Source organism: Geotrypetes seraphini, chromosome 9 (genome assembly GCF_902459505.1).
Source record: "Geotrypetes seraphini chromosome 9, aGeoSer1.1, whole genome shotgun sequence".
Classification (NCBI taxonomy): Eukaryota; Metazoa; Chordata; class Amphibia; order Gymnophiona; family Dermophiidae; genus Geotrypetes; species Geotrypetes seraphini.
Window position 1 is genome coordinate 2,203,769 of NC_047092.1, and position 17,607 is coordinate 2,221,375.

General features: G+C 43.1%; 1 protein-coding gene across 3 annotated transcripts in view; it reads right to left on the reverse strand.

Annotated features, from left to right (window-relative positions):
• Nucleotides 1-17,607, reverse strand: part of SEMA3A (semaphorin 3A) — a 314,404-nt gene that overhangs the window by 9,390 nt on the left and 287,407 nt on the right. For all 3 annotated transcript variants that reach the window (XM_033957570.1, XM_033957569.1, XM_033957571.1), the window contains one exon: nucleotides 4,741-4,883. In XM_033957570.1, the coding sequence (XP_033813461.1) occupies nucleotides 4,741-4,883 (143 nt within the window). The remainder of the gene's footprint in view (nucleotides 1-4,740; nucleotides 4,884-17,607) is intronic.

The window sequence follows — 17,607 nt, forward strand, 5'->3', positions numbered from 1 at the left end:
TATTTACATGAAATGTTCTTTGAAACGTTTGCCACTCCTGAAATGGGGCCGAATTAAATCCCATTTCAAAACTGGTCAAGCAAATTGGATTACAGACACTCCGTTTCTCGGAAACATAAGTCTGGTCCTTCAATACCGATTACCACAAATCCTCCTTCCAAACATTTGGTGGGAATTTTACAAAAAAGTTCCACAGATTGCCTATTTAATGAGGGTGACACAGGAGAGCCTCGACAGCCCATCCCTACTCATCAGTGTCTTGTGAGCTCCTTTCTAGCACAGGTAATGAATTGCTTTTCTTTGCTCTTTTTTCACCAAACCAATTTTTTAAAAGTATGTTGAGCTTCAGGGGAATAGTCTGTCTGGTCTGCCTAGATTAAAGGTCATGCTCTTAAGAAGAATACAACTTCAGTGTGTTAGAAGACACCGCAAGCTCTTTTTCACTAATCCGCTTAGTGCCCGAGGGACCTAAGAATATAACCTTATCATTTAAGTAGCTCGTTTGCCAGGACGATCATTTGTCAATCTCTGGGCAGAGCCGAGCTATAGCAACAGCCTGGTATGTGGCCACAGTGTGGAGGGCTCTTTCCAGCCTTTGCACCTCTGATCACTTTATGGTATTGAAAAGGTTGCAACCCCCCACCCCCGATCTCAGCATTTTTAACATTCCTTCCAAAGGTTTGTTCTGTGTTTAAATTATTACACAAACAAACTTGTAGCTGAGAGCATGTAAAAGGTGCCGTCTGGTGCTCACCCACGTGGACCGTAAGCAAAGTTTCCTCTAAGGACTGGTGTGCAACATTGTCACTGACCGAATCTGCAAGCAGAAATCGTAATCATAACATGGGACACCATTTGGGAAATATTAAATTTACCCGGACATGTTCTCTATTTAGAGGCTATGTCCAGGTGTCCAGACGGCTTTTCAAAAGCTTCCGGTTTGGGACTGCATTGTGCATGCGTGCATGTCACGTGTTGATGTCACATGCATGTGTGCATGCGTGTGGCATCATAGCATCACAACTGTGCCTGCGCAGAGGCCCTCCAGACGTGGCTCTGAGCATGATAACAGGTTGAGGGGGTGGGGCTGGGGGGACGTGACTTTGGTAGAATGGGGTGGGCCTGGGGGCGGGGCTATAAGTCTGGATTTTACAGTAGTAAAATCTAGCAACCCTAATCATTACCTTAATACAGGGGTCGGCAACCTGTAGCCCTTGGGCTGGTGGCCTCTGAGACCATAAGCAGCCACAGAAAACACCATTAACGCGAGCTCTGGTGATTTCAAATACTGTATTTTACAAATACTTTGAAAACAGCCATTTCTATTGTTTTTAGTTAAATGTTTACTTCTCTGTGCATTTCTGGTTCACTTAATCTTGCAGCCCTCTTAAGAGTAGCAGAGACATCCATGCAGCTCTGTGCCACCCCTGCCTTAATTATATAGAATAATAATGTACCCCTCTTTCAGGGCATTATCGCAGCGCCAGCCGCAAGTATGGCTTTGTAAAAGGTGGGCGTGGATTAAAAAGGAAGACATTTCAGCCTTACCTATTGTTTTTGTAATGTTAATTTTTAATATACTAATTTTATTTTTGTTTTTGTAATGTTAATTTTTAATATACTAATTTTATTTATTAATTGTATTTATTGTTTTGTCCCCTAATATATGTAAATTTTAAGTGTACACCGCTTAGAAACTTGGATTAAGCGGTTAATCAAGTCAACTAATAAACTTGAAAACTTGAAACTTGAAACTTCTGATGGAAAGTTAATTGGGAACTGTAGTTTTGTTTTAAAACCTCCAAAACTCCTTGACCAAAGCCCTCATATCAAGGCTTTTGCAGCTTACAGGGAACACTAAAAAGTCAATAATGACAGAAATCTATTATGAATATGATGGCTATTCTAATCTTATCCATAGGGTGGCGCTAACATGGCAGAGTGCTCATTTGAACTAAGGAATTGCATCTGGCAGATGCGAAGAGTTCGCTTTCTATTTGCTTACTCAAATGTGGGCGTGCAGTGGCGTAATGAGGGTGAGCGGGGCCCGGGGCAGTGGTGCCCCTCTCCCACCCTCTTCCCTGCCCCCCTCCTGCCACACATGCACACATACGGCCCTTCCTTGTACCTTTTAAAACTTTGGCGCAATCAGCCACGAACAAATTGGCTTCGGCGCGCTCTCTGACGTCTCTTCCTAAGCGCGGTTCCTGGAAGTGATGTCAGAGAGAATGCCAACGTCGACACGGGCTCATGCCAAAGTTAACAAGGTCTGGGGGAAGGGAAGGCGCGCGTGGCAAGGGGAGGAGTGGGAAGGGGGGGACAGAGAGGAGGAGGGGTGCCGGCACCCCAAACAAAATGGTGCCTGGGGCAGACTGCCCCCTCCCCCGCCTCCCCCCCATACTATGCCACTGTGTGTGCTAGACCCACTCCAGGCCCATCCTGGCCCCAATCCCGTCCTAGCCCCGCACCCTGCTCTCATCGGGCAGAAGGGCATTCAATGTGCAGATGTGATATGATGACATGTCATCATTACATGGCATTGTGTGGATAATCTCCTGCCTGACGCGATTTCGAGGAAGCTTTTCAAAACCAGACAAAGTGCCAGGTTTTGAAAAGCCGTCTGGACCCCCGGACATGTCTTCAAAAAGGAGGGCATGTTCAGAGAAATCCAGTACAGGGATTCAAACAGGGATTGGACGGATTCCTGAGGGATAAAGGGATCATGGGATACTGAGAGAGGTGCTGGGATGTAACACAAGTATAGAAGCTAACCAGGTAATAAGTATAGAGAGCCAACCAGGTCGTGCATGTGCAAGACCGGAGGGCTAGGACTTTGATGGGAAGATAGGACTTCAATGAGGAACCAAGGTGGCAAGGGGGCCCCTTCTGGTGATTCAGACAGGTCGTAACCTGTTGGGCCGCCGCGGGAGCGGACTGCTGGGCAGGATGGACCTATGGTCTGACCTGGCGGAGGCACTGCTTATGTTCTTATGTTCTTACTTCTGGTAACCCTAGCTAGGTTGTGGTGTGTGCAACATCCTGCCATCTGTCAGCTTTCATATGGACCATTCTGCCAAATTTAGGACTGTGCTCTGCCATAGTAGATTTCACTGACAATGGCCTGGAATGAATCATATTTTAGACTGTCTGCCAGATTCCACTCAGCCTGAGTGCTGAATATTTCTGAACCTCTGGGAGGGTGGCAGCAGTGGGATTCTACTTCCAACAGACTACACCGAAGAACGGAGAACCTAAGTCAGGACCTGCAGGAACTCATGAATTGAAGTGAAAGGATTTGTCCTGAGAGCTCAATGCTCAAAGGCCTGTCGAAGTACTGAAAATGAACAGAACCTAGTAATGCTGCGTCCTCGCCCAGAGCCCGTCTTACTGGGGGTGACTCACTAGCCTTTTACGCAGATCATCGATTTTAGGATTTCCAACACTAAGGACCAAATTTAGTATATATCACCTGATAAGGCGTATGGGGACAGACTTAAAGATCTCAATCTGAATACTTTGGAGGAAAGGCGGGAGAGGGGAGATATGATAGAGATGTTTAAATACCTACGTGGTGTAAATGCACATGAGTCGAGTCTCTTTAATTTGAAAGGAAACTCTGCAATGAGAGGGAATAGGATGAAGTTAAGAGGCTCAGGAGTAATCTATGGAAATACTTTTTTACAGAAAAGGTGGTAGATGCATAGAACAGTCTCCCGGTAGAGGTGGTGGAGACAGAGACTGTGTCTGAACTCAAGAGGGCCTGGGATAGGCAAGTGGGATCTCTCAGAGACAGAAAGAGATAATGGTTACTTCGGATGGGCAGACTGGACGGGCCATTTTGCCTTTATCTGCCGTCATGTTTCTATGTTACTAAAGTTCTATGACATCACAATGCAAGTGCTAAGAGCCTTAGCCTATAGGGAGAGGAGGAGATAGTGGATGGGCAGACTGGATGGGCCATTTGGCCTTTATCTGCCATCATGCTTCTATAAACTACCTCTGGAATCCATCTGCATGACTAACAATTAGGCGCAACCATTTATGTCAATTACAACCAGGCCTTGTGCATAGATCAGGCACATTTTACAACTGTGCAGCTCCCACGACCCGCTCATGTCCTCCCCTGGCCACACCCTCTTTTGAGATCCACTTTATAGAATACGCTTAAGAGTTGAGGCTGTAAATTCTGATTAGTGGCAATTAGTTTGTTAATTAAGTTGCACATGCAAATCTGCAATGCACAACCTTGGCCACGGTATGAGGATATAAGGGCAATTCTATTTATATAATAGTTATTGATTGGGATTTAATAACCACCTTTATGAAGAGATTCACCTGTGTGTCATTTACACACATGTTATAAGTATTAGCATGTACACATGTGAATGATAACATGGCATCAAAGATTGACAGTATTCTGCAAATGGTTGGGGTACACGGCCACAGCACGGATGGGTCAAAGGTGTGTGTGTGGGGGGGGGGAGGTCCCACGTTCTTTTCTCCTCTGCAGGACAGATGGGACTCTGTTGTTTGCAAATAAAGTCTACCGATGATAAACCTCCTGAACCAGTTTGAACAGCGAATGTGAAGCTACGTTAATCGGTTGAATTTACCCAAATGATTGAGTAGATAAATCCGATTAGTGAAGCCTTTCCTCTCCAGAAAAAAAACAAGCTCTGCGACCACCTACTAGGTCCATAAATACATCAGCGTTTCCTAAGGATGGAAGGCGACACTTGCCTCGTCTTTTCTCTCTTCGTTTTGCTTCTGGAGCTGCCAGTAGACCAGAGCTCGCTGGGATTTTGGACTACACTCCAGAAATGTGCTGCTGTTTTCCACCCCATAGATAATCTTTTCCGCTATGTTTTGCCTGCTGGGGTCATCTGCAAGCATAAAAACAAAATATTAGCAGAGAAGGAAACCGACACTCCCCAAATAGTATTTCTTTTTAAATAAATGGCTTTGGTTGCCAACTGGAAAGATTGCAAACTAACGAAAGCTGTGATAACATTCATACATTTAAAAAAAACCCCAATAAAACCAACAGAGTTTTATAGCAAGACTCAATCATTTTAGCTATGGCTAAACACCATGGAAATGTTGTATTTCTAACACTGTCTTCTTTGACACAAGATGGTGGTGTGGTTTCAGTTCTGTTTATTGAGGCCTTTGGACAATATGGATCTGAACATTTACTTATTCTGTTCACTTTGTCCTTTTCTATTTTTTCATTCTGAATTTTGCTTATTTACATAAGAACATAAAAGCTGCCATACTAGGACAGACTGAAGGTCTATCAAGCCCAGCATCCTGTGTCCAACAGTGGCCAACCCAGGTCCCAAGTACTTAGCTAGATCCCAAGTAGTAAAACAGATTCTATGCTGCTTATTCTAGGACTAAGCAGAGGATTTCCCCAAGCCATCGCAATAATGGCCTATGAACTTCTTTTTAAGGAAATTATCCAAACCTTTTTTTTTAAATCCCGCTAAGCTGATTTCGCCATTTCTTTTTGGCATATTCCATTGGGGTTTTCCATCCTACTTTGAGGAAACTTGCAGACTGGAATTATTATCAGATCGAACAGCTTTTACTTGGTGGATGGTGTAAATGTATGGAATCCCTGCAAAACAGATCATAGCACAGTTTCTGTAATCCAGTGGATCACAGGATCCAAGGTAGTGTGGTTTCATCAATGAACCAAGTTCATGGAGGGGGAGAATAGGGGGAGAGGAGAGAGGAGAGATATTGAGGGGCTACAGAGTGAATGCACTTGTAACTCAGTAAGAGGAGTTTGAACTGGATGGAGATCCAATGAAGTGACTTGAGGAGAGGGGTAATGTGAGCATGGCGGCTCTCTTGGAATATGAGTTGTGTTTTGAACAGACTGAAGGAGTGAGAAATGGATGAGCGGGAGACTTGAGAGAAGTACGTTGCAGTAGTCTAAGCATGAGGTGATAAGAACATCAATAAGAATTTTGGTAGTGTGCTTGGAGAGGAAAGGTTGTATTTTGATAATATTATAGAGGAGGAAGTGACAGGTTTTAGCTGTTTGTTGGATCTGAGTAGACAAGATGAGAGAGGAGTCAAAGATCACCCTAAGGTTGCGAGCTGACAAGATAGGGAGGAGGAGAGGTTATCTCTGCAAGCTCTGTCCCCATTTGCCTGAGTTTCGAACATTTTAAAATCATAAGTGCAGATGAGGTCAGAGCTTGTCCCAATGTCATTCTCTAGTTAGGCCTGCTGTTTTGCCATCCTAACATTGTGTGCTTACACAGCCGATTGGTGAACTAAAAATTGCTGCTAACTGGATAAGTTGACACTACGTCCTAACTCAGGTTAGGGGATGGACTATTAGTGGAGATATTCCTTGGTATTAACTGGTTAATTGCTCATGAATATTGGTTGATGGCTCACTTGGTGAGATTTAGCACCACAGAATCATCTAATGCTCTTCACGTTGGACCGAAGCCCAAAAATGTGACCCATAGCTGTGCGCTCTCTGCTCCTGAAGCTCACAAAAATGTCTTGAAAACCTATCAGAAAAGGCTTATCTTAACGAGAACCAACTTTTCCATGAAGTCTGCTGCCCTGCATGAATGATATCAGTGCCTAACTTAATTGATTAATAGACTTAGTCAGTGCTTACATTGGCACTCAACATTTCACAGTCGACTTTAATTGGACTTAATTGAAAGTAGGGCGCCTAACGTGAAAAACTTGATTCCATAAAAAGTAGGCACCTATTCCAAAGTGCCTACATTAAAAGTGGGCGTTGTTAGGGGTGGCTCATGGGTGTGTTTTCGAGTTAGGAGCCTCTTTCTCTTAGGTTCTGATATCGGCTTCTAACTTTAGACGAAGAAAACCCTAGAATAAATTGGAGACACCTAAATGTTAGGACGCTGAGCTCCACCTAAGCATGATTCTATAATGAGCACCTAGGTTTTATAGAATCAGGGCTTTGATTTCCCCCTGCCATTAAGACTACCTGTTTAGTAGGGAGCTGATTGGTGGGGAAGAAGTGAGGTCTGCCAAATCCGCAGCCATGAGTGGTCAGAGTGATGAAGAGTTTCTAACCATGACTTCAGTGGTCTCTGGAAGGCGCTACATTTCTGGTTTATACAGGGGGCTCCTTTGGGGAGATGGATACAGGTCTCTGCTGTCAACTACTGATGATAGAGCCGGCCCTTTGTGATCGTGGAGGCAGTACAGCAGATGAGGAGGGTTAAGAAGATGTAGCTAAGAGTACAGCTAACACTGACACTGCTATAAAGGATGTCTCTTCTTTCTTCTTCCTGTACCCCAGCCACAGAAACCTTTGTCTAGTCATTCATTTCATTACATTATATTACATTACAAAGGATTCTTACATTCTGCCAGTACCATGAAGTTCTATGTGGATTATTAGTTCTACATCGACCCCACAACTCACCCTGAGAAACAGATTCCAGATCTTACAAGATGGAACCACCGAGGAGGTACAAGAAGAGGCTTAGGAAGATACCCAGCACATAACTTCAATTCAGGAGCGCACGGTTCGGCCCCCCAGAAGGAGCGCAGAGTGGTGGTCATTGGGGACTCCATGCTGCGGGGCACTGAGGGACCAATCTGTAGACCAGATATGCATTCAAGAGAGGTCTGCTGTCTCCCTGGAGCCAAGATCCGAGATGTCACCACCTGTCTAGATAAACTTCTAAAACCTCATGATCATTTCCCTATGCTTCTCATCCATGTAGGTACGAACGACACTGCCAGGAGCACCTCGGAGAACATACCCAAAGACTTCGGAGCCCTGGGTCAGAAGCTAAAGCAGACAGGAGCACAGGTGGTCTTCTCATCGATCCTCCCAGTAAGAGACAAAGGTAAAGCCAGAGAAGAGCGTATCAAATGGACTAACGAGTGGCTTCGCGGATGGTGCATTGAAATGAACTTTGGATTCCTAGACCATGGAGAGGCGCTACAGGGACTACAGGGACCTCCTGGCTTTTGACATCACTTTTTTCACCTCTTTGTGGTTTTTCTGCTGTGAGTGGTGCCTCTCCTGGCCCCCCCTGCCACGTACACACTCCATTCCCCGTACCTTTTAAAATTCTCCAGTGTGAGCAGCATGCCCACATCGGTGTCGGCTCGCCCTTTGATGTCACTTCCTAGGTGCGGGTCCCAGAAGTGATGTCAGAGAGAGCGCTGACGCGGGCAGGAACCTCGCGCCGGGGAAGTAAAAAAAGGTACGGGGAAGGCAAGGGGTGTGCGCATGTGGCAAGGAGAGGAGCGGGGGAGGGGGAGAGAGGAGGAGAGTGCCATACTCATAGGAAACCCCCCCCACACACACACACACACACACTGCGACTTACCCTTTGAAACTTACTACAGGTATCAACTACTTGCAACCACTTGTAGAGGGTTTGTTTTCTGCCGAGAACTGTTGATGCATATTTATAAGCAACCTCTGAGTAGGGACATCTGTCATTACAAAAATCTCCTTTCAAGGGGCTGAGACACGTGTCTTCGGCAATAAACTGGCAACTTTTAGCTGCACTGAAAAAGGACAACGTTCAAACAGTTAACCGATAAGAGGCTAAACTCTTTTTACCAACACAAAGCTTATGGAGACAGACTTAGAGACTTCAATATGTGCAGTAGACTATGGAAGAAAGGCTATGAGAGACACCTTTAAATATCTCCCTGGTCTTTTTCAAATGAAGAACAACTGCAGAAGGAGAGGTGATAGGCTTTGGAGCAATCGAAGGAAATTCTAAGGTGGTAGATGGGTGGAAGAGTCTCCCGGAAGAAGTGGTGGAGACAAAGACTGTGTCTGAATTATTTTAAGGAGAGGAGGAGATAGTGGAATCTGCCTTCATAAATTGCTTTGAAAATAGTCCTCATAGGCGTAATACCCATAATTTAGGCTTTTTCCCATGCCAATTCCCCCAAAGTGCACCCTGATGATCAAGAACGCAAATGGCATATCAATAGATGCAATACTGAAATACTGATGACACAAGAGATTCAAAGAGATATAAAGAGGATGGAGTCAGGCCAGAGGAAGTCAACTAAAATGGTTGATTGTCACTCTACGTTTTATGGTGTATGGAAGTAGACTTAAAGATCTCAATATGTATACATTTGGAGGAAAGATGGGAGAGGGGAGATATGATAGAGACGTTTAAATACGTGGCATAAATGCTCATGAGGGAAGCCTCTTTCAATCGAAAGGAAACTGTGGAATGAAGGTAGAAAACAAAAGTAAAATAGGATAGACTACTACTACTATGAATGATTTCTATATTGCTACCAGATGCACGCAGCGCTGTACAGAGTCACAAAGGAGACAGTCCCTGCTCCAAAGAGCTTACAATCTAAACAGACAAGACTAGACTAAGAAGAACTCTCAGAAAATAGTTTCATGGAAAATGTGAAAGCTTGGAATGGTGGAGAAAAAAGGTATATCTGAATTCAAGAAAGCTTGGGACAAGTATGTTGAACCTCGAAGGGAAAGAAAGAGAAAATAGATGACCTTGTTAGGCAGACTAGATAGGCCATACGACATTATCCCAAAAATGAAAAAAAAAGCCATAAAAGGCATGGAAAATTAAAGTAAAGAAAAGTTTTTTGGCCTGCTGAGCCCTCGCCAGCCTTACGGTGACATCATGCTTCAATCATTTCACATGTCAAGTTGACTAGTTTTCCTACATAAAGAAGGATTGGTAATGTGCAGAATATGACACCAATATACACCTCCAGATCTAAAGTGGACCCCTAATGCTGTGTCAACGGAGATCCCCCAAACCACAGTGCAATTTGGCATCAGTCACCAAGTGATGGACAGGGGCGGATGAGTTACACTGCAGCTCTGCAGGCGCCCCGAGTACTGAAACTAACACTTCATTTTACACATTATTAAAAAAGTATGAATAATTCACACTCAACCTATATTTAATGACAGTTTCTGCCAAAGAAAACACGAGTGTTTGGCTTAATTTGAAAGGAAACGTTTTATGCTGAAAATATGTGGCAAACGGAGTTTCTTTAGTAAAGTCATCTGGGATCCGGCATAATATTTATGCCAAGAACATTATAAGGACAGGAGTTATGTGGGCAGCAACTGAGCCTATCACAGTCGTTAATCAATCAAGTACTTTATTTCTTCTAGGACAGGGTTGGCAATTCCGGTCCTTGAGAGCCGGAGCCAGGTCAGGTTTTCAGGATCTCCACGATGACTATGTATGAGATGGATTTGCATGCACTGCCTCCTTGAGATGCAAATCTATCTCATGCATATTTATTGTGGGTATCCTGAAAACCTGACCTGCCTGTGGCTCTCGAGGACCGGAATTGCTTAGCCCTGCTTTAGAACAGGGGTGTCAAAGTCGATCCTCGAGGGCCGCAATCCAGTCGGGTTTTCAGGATTTCCCCAATGAATATGCATGAGATCTATGTGCATGCACTGCTTTCAATGCATATTCATTGAGGAAATTCTGAAAACCCGACTGGATTGCGGCCCTCGAGGACCGACTTCGACACCTGTGCTTTAGAATCACTTGGTGGCAACAGAACTGTTGAGCAGGATATGCAAAATGACTTAACATAGGAATTGCCGCTGCTGGGTCAGACCAGTGGTCCATCGTGTCCAGCAGTCCACTCACACGGTGGCCCTTAGGTCAAAGATCAGTGCCCTAACTGAAACTAGCCTTACCTGCAGGAACTTGCCTAACCTTGTCTTGAATCCCTGGAGGGGGCTTTCCCCTAAAACAGCCTCCGGAAAAGCGTTCCAGATTTCTACCACTCTCTAAGAGAAGATTAATCTAACATTCCTTGGATTAAAAAGATTGTCCTTTCCTTTACTAGTAAAAGCTTAAGTGATCACAGTTCTTTGTTTCAACTGAATGAGACATCATAAGAAGTGGGGGTAATTCTTTACAGCAGGGTTTGGCTGTATATGTATTGTTTCATACGACTGTTAAAATGCACAGCGCAAGATGCTTTTATAAACGGACAGAGCTTGCTAATCTGCTGGCTAAGCATCCCGTTTCTATACCCCAAGATCACAGCACAACCTGACATTTTAATATTGTTTTAAAGGAGTTTTATTGATTGGACTGCAGAGTGAAAACAATCCCTAAAGGGAAGAAAAGCCGTTTGACATTGCAGTGTTTTCCCTGGGACCGCTCTCTGCCGTCTGCGGCATTTTCACTGTCACTCTTTTGGATTTTCAGTGTTGAATACTATCATTACATCAGATTTGCAGAAGAGAAACGTATAATTAAAATCTTTATAAAATAAAAAATGCTCCACTTATTCTTTGTTTCAAGGAGCCTGTCTTCTTCCTCAGACTGTTTACTAAACTATAAAGGTAAAAAATTAAAAGAGAAAATGAAATGCCAGTTGTGTGAGGTGCGCAGTAATAATATGGTCGTTTCTAAGTTGTTTCGTTGCAATCGACTGTGGTAAGGGCTGGAGGCCACGGGTGAAAGAAAGCCGGCGAGACAGAGTGGAGGAAGCTGTTCAAAGCTACGGTTTCTTCTAACCCTATACTCTAAAACGGTTGTCTAAGAACGGCATCAGCACGCTCTTACATGGGTCTTTCTCATGCAGCTGTGTAAAAGGGCAATTTCCCTTTTAGCATATGGCCAGTAAAAAGATTACTGCGTGAGCACGAAGGCCCAGATTCAATAAACCTGTGTATCACAAACAGCACCTAACTAAGTGGCAAAGCTGTTTAATAAGGAGTTAAAAATAGTTTTATAACAAAAATGTACAAAATTGGCACTTAGATCGCATTTATAGGGGAGCCTTAGAACGCCTATGGTTTAAGTAGGCGTGGCTAATGCTTTTTCTAATATTGATGTTATGTTATGTATGTTTTCTACGCTGGCAAGGAGGTGCGGTGCCAGCACTGGCTGACTGCTTACGGGATGTGCCTCTTGCGGTGAGAGGCACGTTCTGTAGTCAAACTAGCACAACCAGATCTAGGAGAACTCACACACCAGTCACGCACCCTCCAATCAAAGACGTCAAACGAAAAAAACACTCTAAGATGGCCTTCTAGCCACACAAGCAGCAAAACTAGACTACCAACTCTCCAGTTTACTGATCACGACCCCAGACTACAAAGCTTTCAGAAAAGACATAAAAACCCTGTTATGCAAGAAATCCTTAAAGACAAACTAACAATCCGCTCCACTCTGTAATACCTCTGGAAATGTCCAGATATCTTCTTATGTAATCCAAAATGTCCAGATAACTTATTATATAATCCGCCTTGAACCGCAAGGTAATGGTGGAATAGAAATCACTAATGTAATGTCAGTCGGCCGGCGCTGGCGTCTCTCCTTGCAGGCGCTTCTGCTCCTTCAGCACATAATCCCCCACCCCCGGCAGTAATAGAAGGCTCATGGGCAGATCTCGATGTGATGATTTCACACGTGTGTGACAACATCACATTAATGCCCTCCAGCCAAGGCCCCGAGATTAGCATCCCACGTGTTAAAAAGTTTGCGACACAGTGCTGGCATTGGCGGCAGCCTTTAAAACGGCCACAGATTATGTGTCAATCGCGTGACGGTGCCGTTTATAGAATTGTGCCTTCAGGAAAGGAAGGCGCCGGAAATGGAGTCCAGGCATTTCAAGGTTTACATTTCACATGAGTCACACATTAGGTGCTGTGACATGTCTCCATAGACACGATGCAGGCACCTTGAATTTTTATTTTTTTACTGCTTTTAAACAGCATTTTGCATTTAACTTAGGCACCAACAGGGTGCCTAAAATAAGCCGCCGTTTATAGAATATGGTGCTGGCGTTGGCGTACATCTTTAAAATGGCCACCAATCGTGTGCAAATCATGCGATGGCATTATTTATATTATCATGGCTTGGTGAAAGGAAGGCGCTGGAAATAGAATCTAGGATTTTCAAGGCCTACATTTCTGGCACCTACCTTTCATGTGAATCGCATTAGCCATGCCAACAATGGCGTTAGCCATCATAAAGTGCCTTCATAGGCACGATGTGGGCACCTTGAATTTAAAAAAAAAAAACTCCACTTACTTTAAATGGTGTTTTGATCTTAACTTAGGTGCTGGTACAGAAAATTTATTTTAAACTGAGATTACTGAGTAATCATAGATCATATTTATCTAAAGCTAATTTTAAATATGTTCTCCAAACTGTTGTCTTGTCTAATCTGGATTATTGCAACCTTGTTTTGTTAGGAATATCTGCGACCGTGGTTCATGCTTTACAAGTATCTCAAAATTTGATAATTTGAGTCTTGTTTGGAATTGTATGACCATGCATCAGAATTTTATGTCAAATTGTACTGGTTAAAAGTCGAATATAGGATACAGTAGAAACTGCTGTTGCTAACGTATCTGTGTGTATGTCAGATGCCACCAAAATACATGGTCAACACTGATCTCCATATATGCCGTCTCGAACTTTAAGCTCAGCCGATTGTGGAGATCTGAATATACCAACCATAAAGCATATGAGATTCCATAAGACTAGAGTAGGTTCCTTCTCTTGTATCGATCCTGTTACCTGGAATAATATTCCACAACACATTAGACAAAAAAATTATTGAAGCAATATCTATTTTGTAAAATGAAATATGAGCGTTGAGACTTCTATTTTTTAGTTTGGGCTTATGGGGAGGGTTTATTATGTGTATGCGTTTGTAACCCACTTTACTGCAGGCTAACGGCTTAGCACACGGTAAATGTTGGAGCCTTACCTAAATGCACGGAATCAGAGTGGAATTGTCCCAATCAGAATGGTGCACACCAATAAAGTGTCCTTCAACTCATCTGATAATTCAAATGCCTTTATTCATCCAAAGTCTCATAAATTCATCCTAGGACTCAATGAGTCGACAAGTACATGTTTCGGCCTAACCGGCCTGCCTCAGAAGTAAAAGATAAGCATACCTTGGGAGTCTTCAGCAGGTGTATCAAAAAAATATAATATATGAAGATGCACATACCCTCTAATAATGGCTGTCAGAACTCGTAGAGCAATGCTCAAATACCGGATACCAAAAAAGTACAAGATGCTATTTGGAGGCTGCATATGAAGTTGTAAACTCGGCCCTCCTTCTGCTGTTGAAGAGAATGTCATTTCATGGAAGCGATGCCTTCTCACAGCGTCCACGGTGGATCCAATGCTGATTTTATGCATTTAGTCCTCTGGGAAGGTTGGGTGGTGCATATCAAGGGGATTGTGTTGCAATTGCAAAGTGATTGAAAGACTGTCCCCCAAGGCAGCCCAACAGGCCAAGAAGGCGCTCTTGTAGAGATCTACTTTTCTTTTCAGCTTTATCTTTGAAGTTCTGCAGACGGAGAATGCTGTGAATTTTTCGGAGATGACCCATTGTTTACCATTCTGTTTATTGCTTCTTTATATATAGCCTTTCAGTGAGGACAATGGCAATGTTGTCATTAATTGATTATTGTAATTCTCTTTATCTGGGTATTTCTGCTAAACTGATATCAAGGATTCATCTTATTCAGAATATGGGTTTATTACAAATCTAAGTTTGACCAAGTCTCTGTGCTGTTTAGAGAACTGAACTGGCATATTGTAAGGTGCTGTTTTTCATTTTAAAAACTTTAGAAGGCCATTGTCCCAATGAATTTGTTTCTTTAATTTGCTGGGTTCTTTTAGGGAAATTCATAAGTGCAATCAATTGCTATTGAGATTTCTCTCTGCTGAGAAAGTTACATATAAATCATTTTTAACAAATTCATGTATTTTGCCTAATGAGATATTCCGACTCAATTTTTGCAGAAAAAAACTATCACTTTTAGAAAGAAAATCTGTCCTGAATACTTTTGGTCTCAAGTTTTTGATTTTCTCTCTGGCTCTCCTGTGGATGATAGCTGGCATAATTGGAGATCCATTACAGAATGCGCCTATCAATCTTTGGTGCCAGTTATTAGCAAAACAATCTCCTGTGCCCGGAACGCACCATGGTTCCTACCCTCTCATAGAGCCTTAAAACAAAACTGTAGGAGGTTAGAAAAGAAATGGGAAAAAAAATCCCATCCAGATACAGATAAATTAAACTGGAGATCTACAATTAGAAAATATAACTTTGAACTTAGGAAAGCGAGAAAAACCTATTATGGATGTAAAATAGCTAAGTCCAATAATCAGAGCAGTACTCTTTTTAAACTCTGGCGTTCTCTGACCAATTCCGACTCAAAGTCTGAGCAATCATTATCTCCTTCTACTTTTTTCAAGACAAAATTTATCTTATTAGGCAGTCTTTTCCTGTAGGAAATACTGAATATTTCTCCTCTTATTCTAAAAATCCCACACTGAAGATTCCAGTTGATCGCTATTGGTGCTCTTTTGATTCAGTTTCTGAATACTAAGAGGGGCATAATAAAAAAAAACGTCTAAGTCCCCTTTTGGCCTAAGTCCTTAAACGTTCAAAGCAGAAGCAGGGAAAGTCCATAACCAAAACAAACGTCCTTGTTTTGATTATGGCCTGCCTCTACTAAACGCCCAGATCACCACTACGTCTACAAGTACACCCCCACAACATCTACACTTTTTGGCATTCTGCAACTGGTGTCTGTCAAAAACAACACCAGTTACAGAATCCTCCCCCACAACGATCCAGGCAGGAGGGTGCCCAAGCCCTCCTGCCATGTTGAACCGTGAACCCCCCCCCCCCACCGATATCGGGGCAAGAGGGAGCCCAAGCCCTCTTGCCCCGGCGATCGTGCCCCCCCGACTCGATCTGGCCAGGAGGGAGCCCAAGCTCTCCTGGCCCCGGCGCCCCCCCCCCCTCCGATTCAACAGGCCAGGAGAGAGCCCAAGCTCTCCTGGCCCCGGCAACCCCCCCTCCGATTTATCGGGCCAGGAGAGAGCCCAAGCTCTGATGGACCCGGTGACCCCCCCTCCGATTCAACGGGCCAGGAGAGAGCCCAAGCCCGATTTTTACAAGTTGTTCAGAATTCTGTGGCAAGGTTAATTCCTGGAACTTCTAGATTTGAACAAATCACTCCTGTTCTTAAAGAATTGCACTGTTTGCAGATTGAGTATCGTATTTGTCATAAACTTCTGCTTTAAAAAAAACACAAAAAAACCTTTGGTAGGTAGGAAATGTCCAGTATTTGTATTTATCGACCAACATGGAACTTACGTTCCTTGAATAGCAAAGCCTTGGTTGTACCATCTGTTCGTGATATTCACCACAAAGAATATATGAAATCTACGTTCTATGTGCGCGGACCTCAGTTATGGAATAAATTCCTGTATTTTACAACCTGAAATGAGAAGGAACTAGTTAAATGTTTTAGATATTGAACATTACTTATTGAGACTTCATTTAGAATATTGTGTACAATTTTTGGTGAATCACGTTCAAAAAGATATAAACAGGATGGCGTTGGTACTGAGGAAGGCTACTAAAATGGTCGGTGGCCTTAGTCATAAAGTATTTGGAGATGGAATTAAAGATCTCAGTATGTATACTTTGGAGGAGAGGTGGGAGAGGGGAGATATGATAGAGATGTTTAAATATCTACATGGCATAAATGCAAATGAGGTGAGTCTCTTTAATTTGAAAGGAAACTTCATTCCATGCCCTCTCTCTCTGGTGTTAAGAGGTGATAGGCTTTTGAGTAATCTAAGCAAATACTGTTTTACAGAAAGGGTGGTAGATGCATGGAATAGTCTCCAGGTAGAAGTGATGGAGACAAAGACTGTCTGAATTCAAGAAAGTGTGGGACAGGCATGTGGGATCTCTTAGGGAGAGGAGGAGATAGTGGATGCTGTGGATGGGCATTTGATCTAATATGCCTTCATGTTTCTATAGGATGGAATAATGACACAAAATTGTCTGTACGAGACCTTCTTCCATGTTTTTGGTGTACAGCACTGCGTCTATCTGGTAGTGCTTTAGAAATGATAAGTAGTAGCAGTAGAATGAAAGGGAAGGAGAAGGAGAAGCCTATTGAATGATGAGCTTTGAATGCCACTGTAGAAAATTTGGAGCTTGATTGAGAGTGGGTCATCTTGTCAGCATGATATACATTAAAAATCGATTTAGAAAGATATGTAAGACCCACATCTAGAAGATTACAATAGTCCAGTGTAGATCATATTGGTACAGTGGCTTGGCTGAAAGATATTTCCTAACTTGTCTAATCAACTTCAAGTTTGTAAAAAGACTCCCTGACTTAACTTTTTGATAAGGTCTTTCATAGTTAGATGAATCCAAAATCACCCCCAAGATGCACAATGAAAATACAATCTCAAAATCCACATTCCTGATCTTACTATGCTGATAAGTTAGAAAGATGGATGAGGGTCAAACCAAGAAATTGGGTCTTCCATAATCAGTTTAAGATGAATTGTGGTTGCCCAATTTTCAATATACTGAGCTGAGCTAGCGCAGGTTGTTATTCAGCATTAGTCAACGTATGATGTTATTGACGTGGATCTCGCACTGTAGATAAATTCTTGTGATAATGCAGAAGAAAAGCAATTGCAGCTCCTGTTTTAGCAACTGCACATTTTTTTCAAAGCTGCGGTAGCGAGAGTCCCAGTGCGGCAAATGCGACACAGGCCACAGGAATTCTGCGTACAACTATTTGTGTGG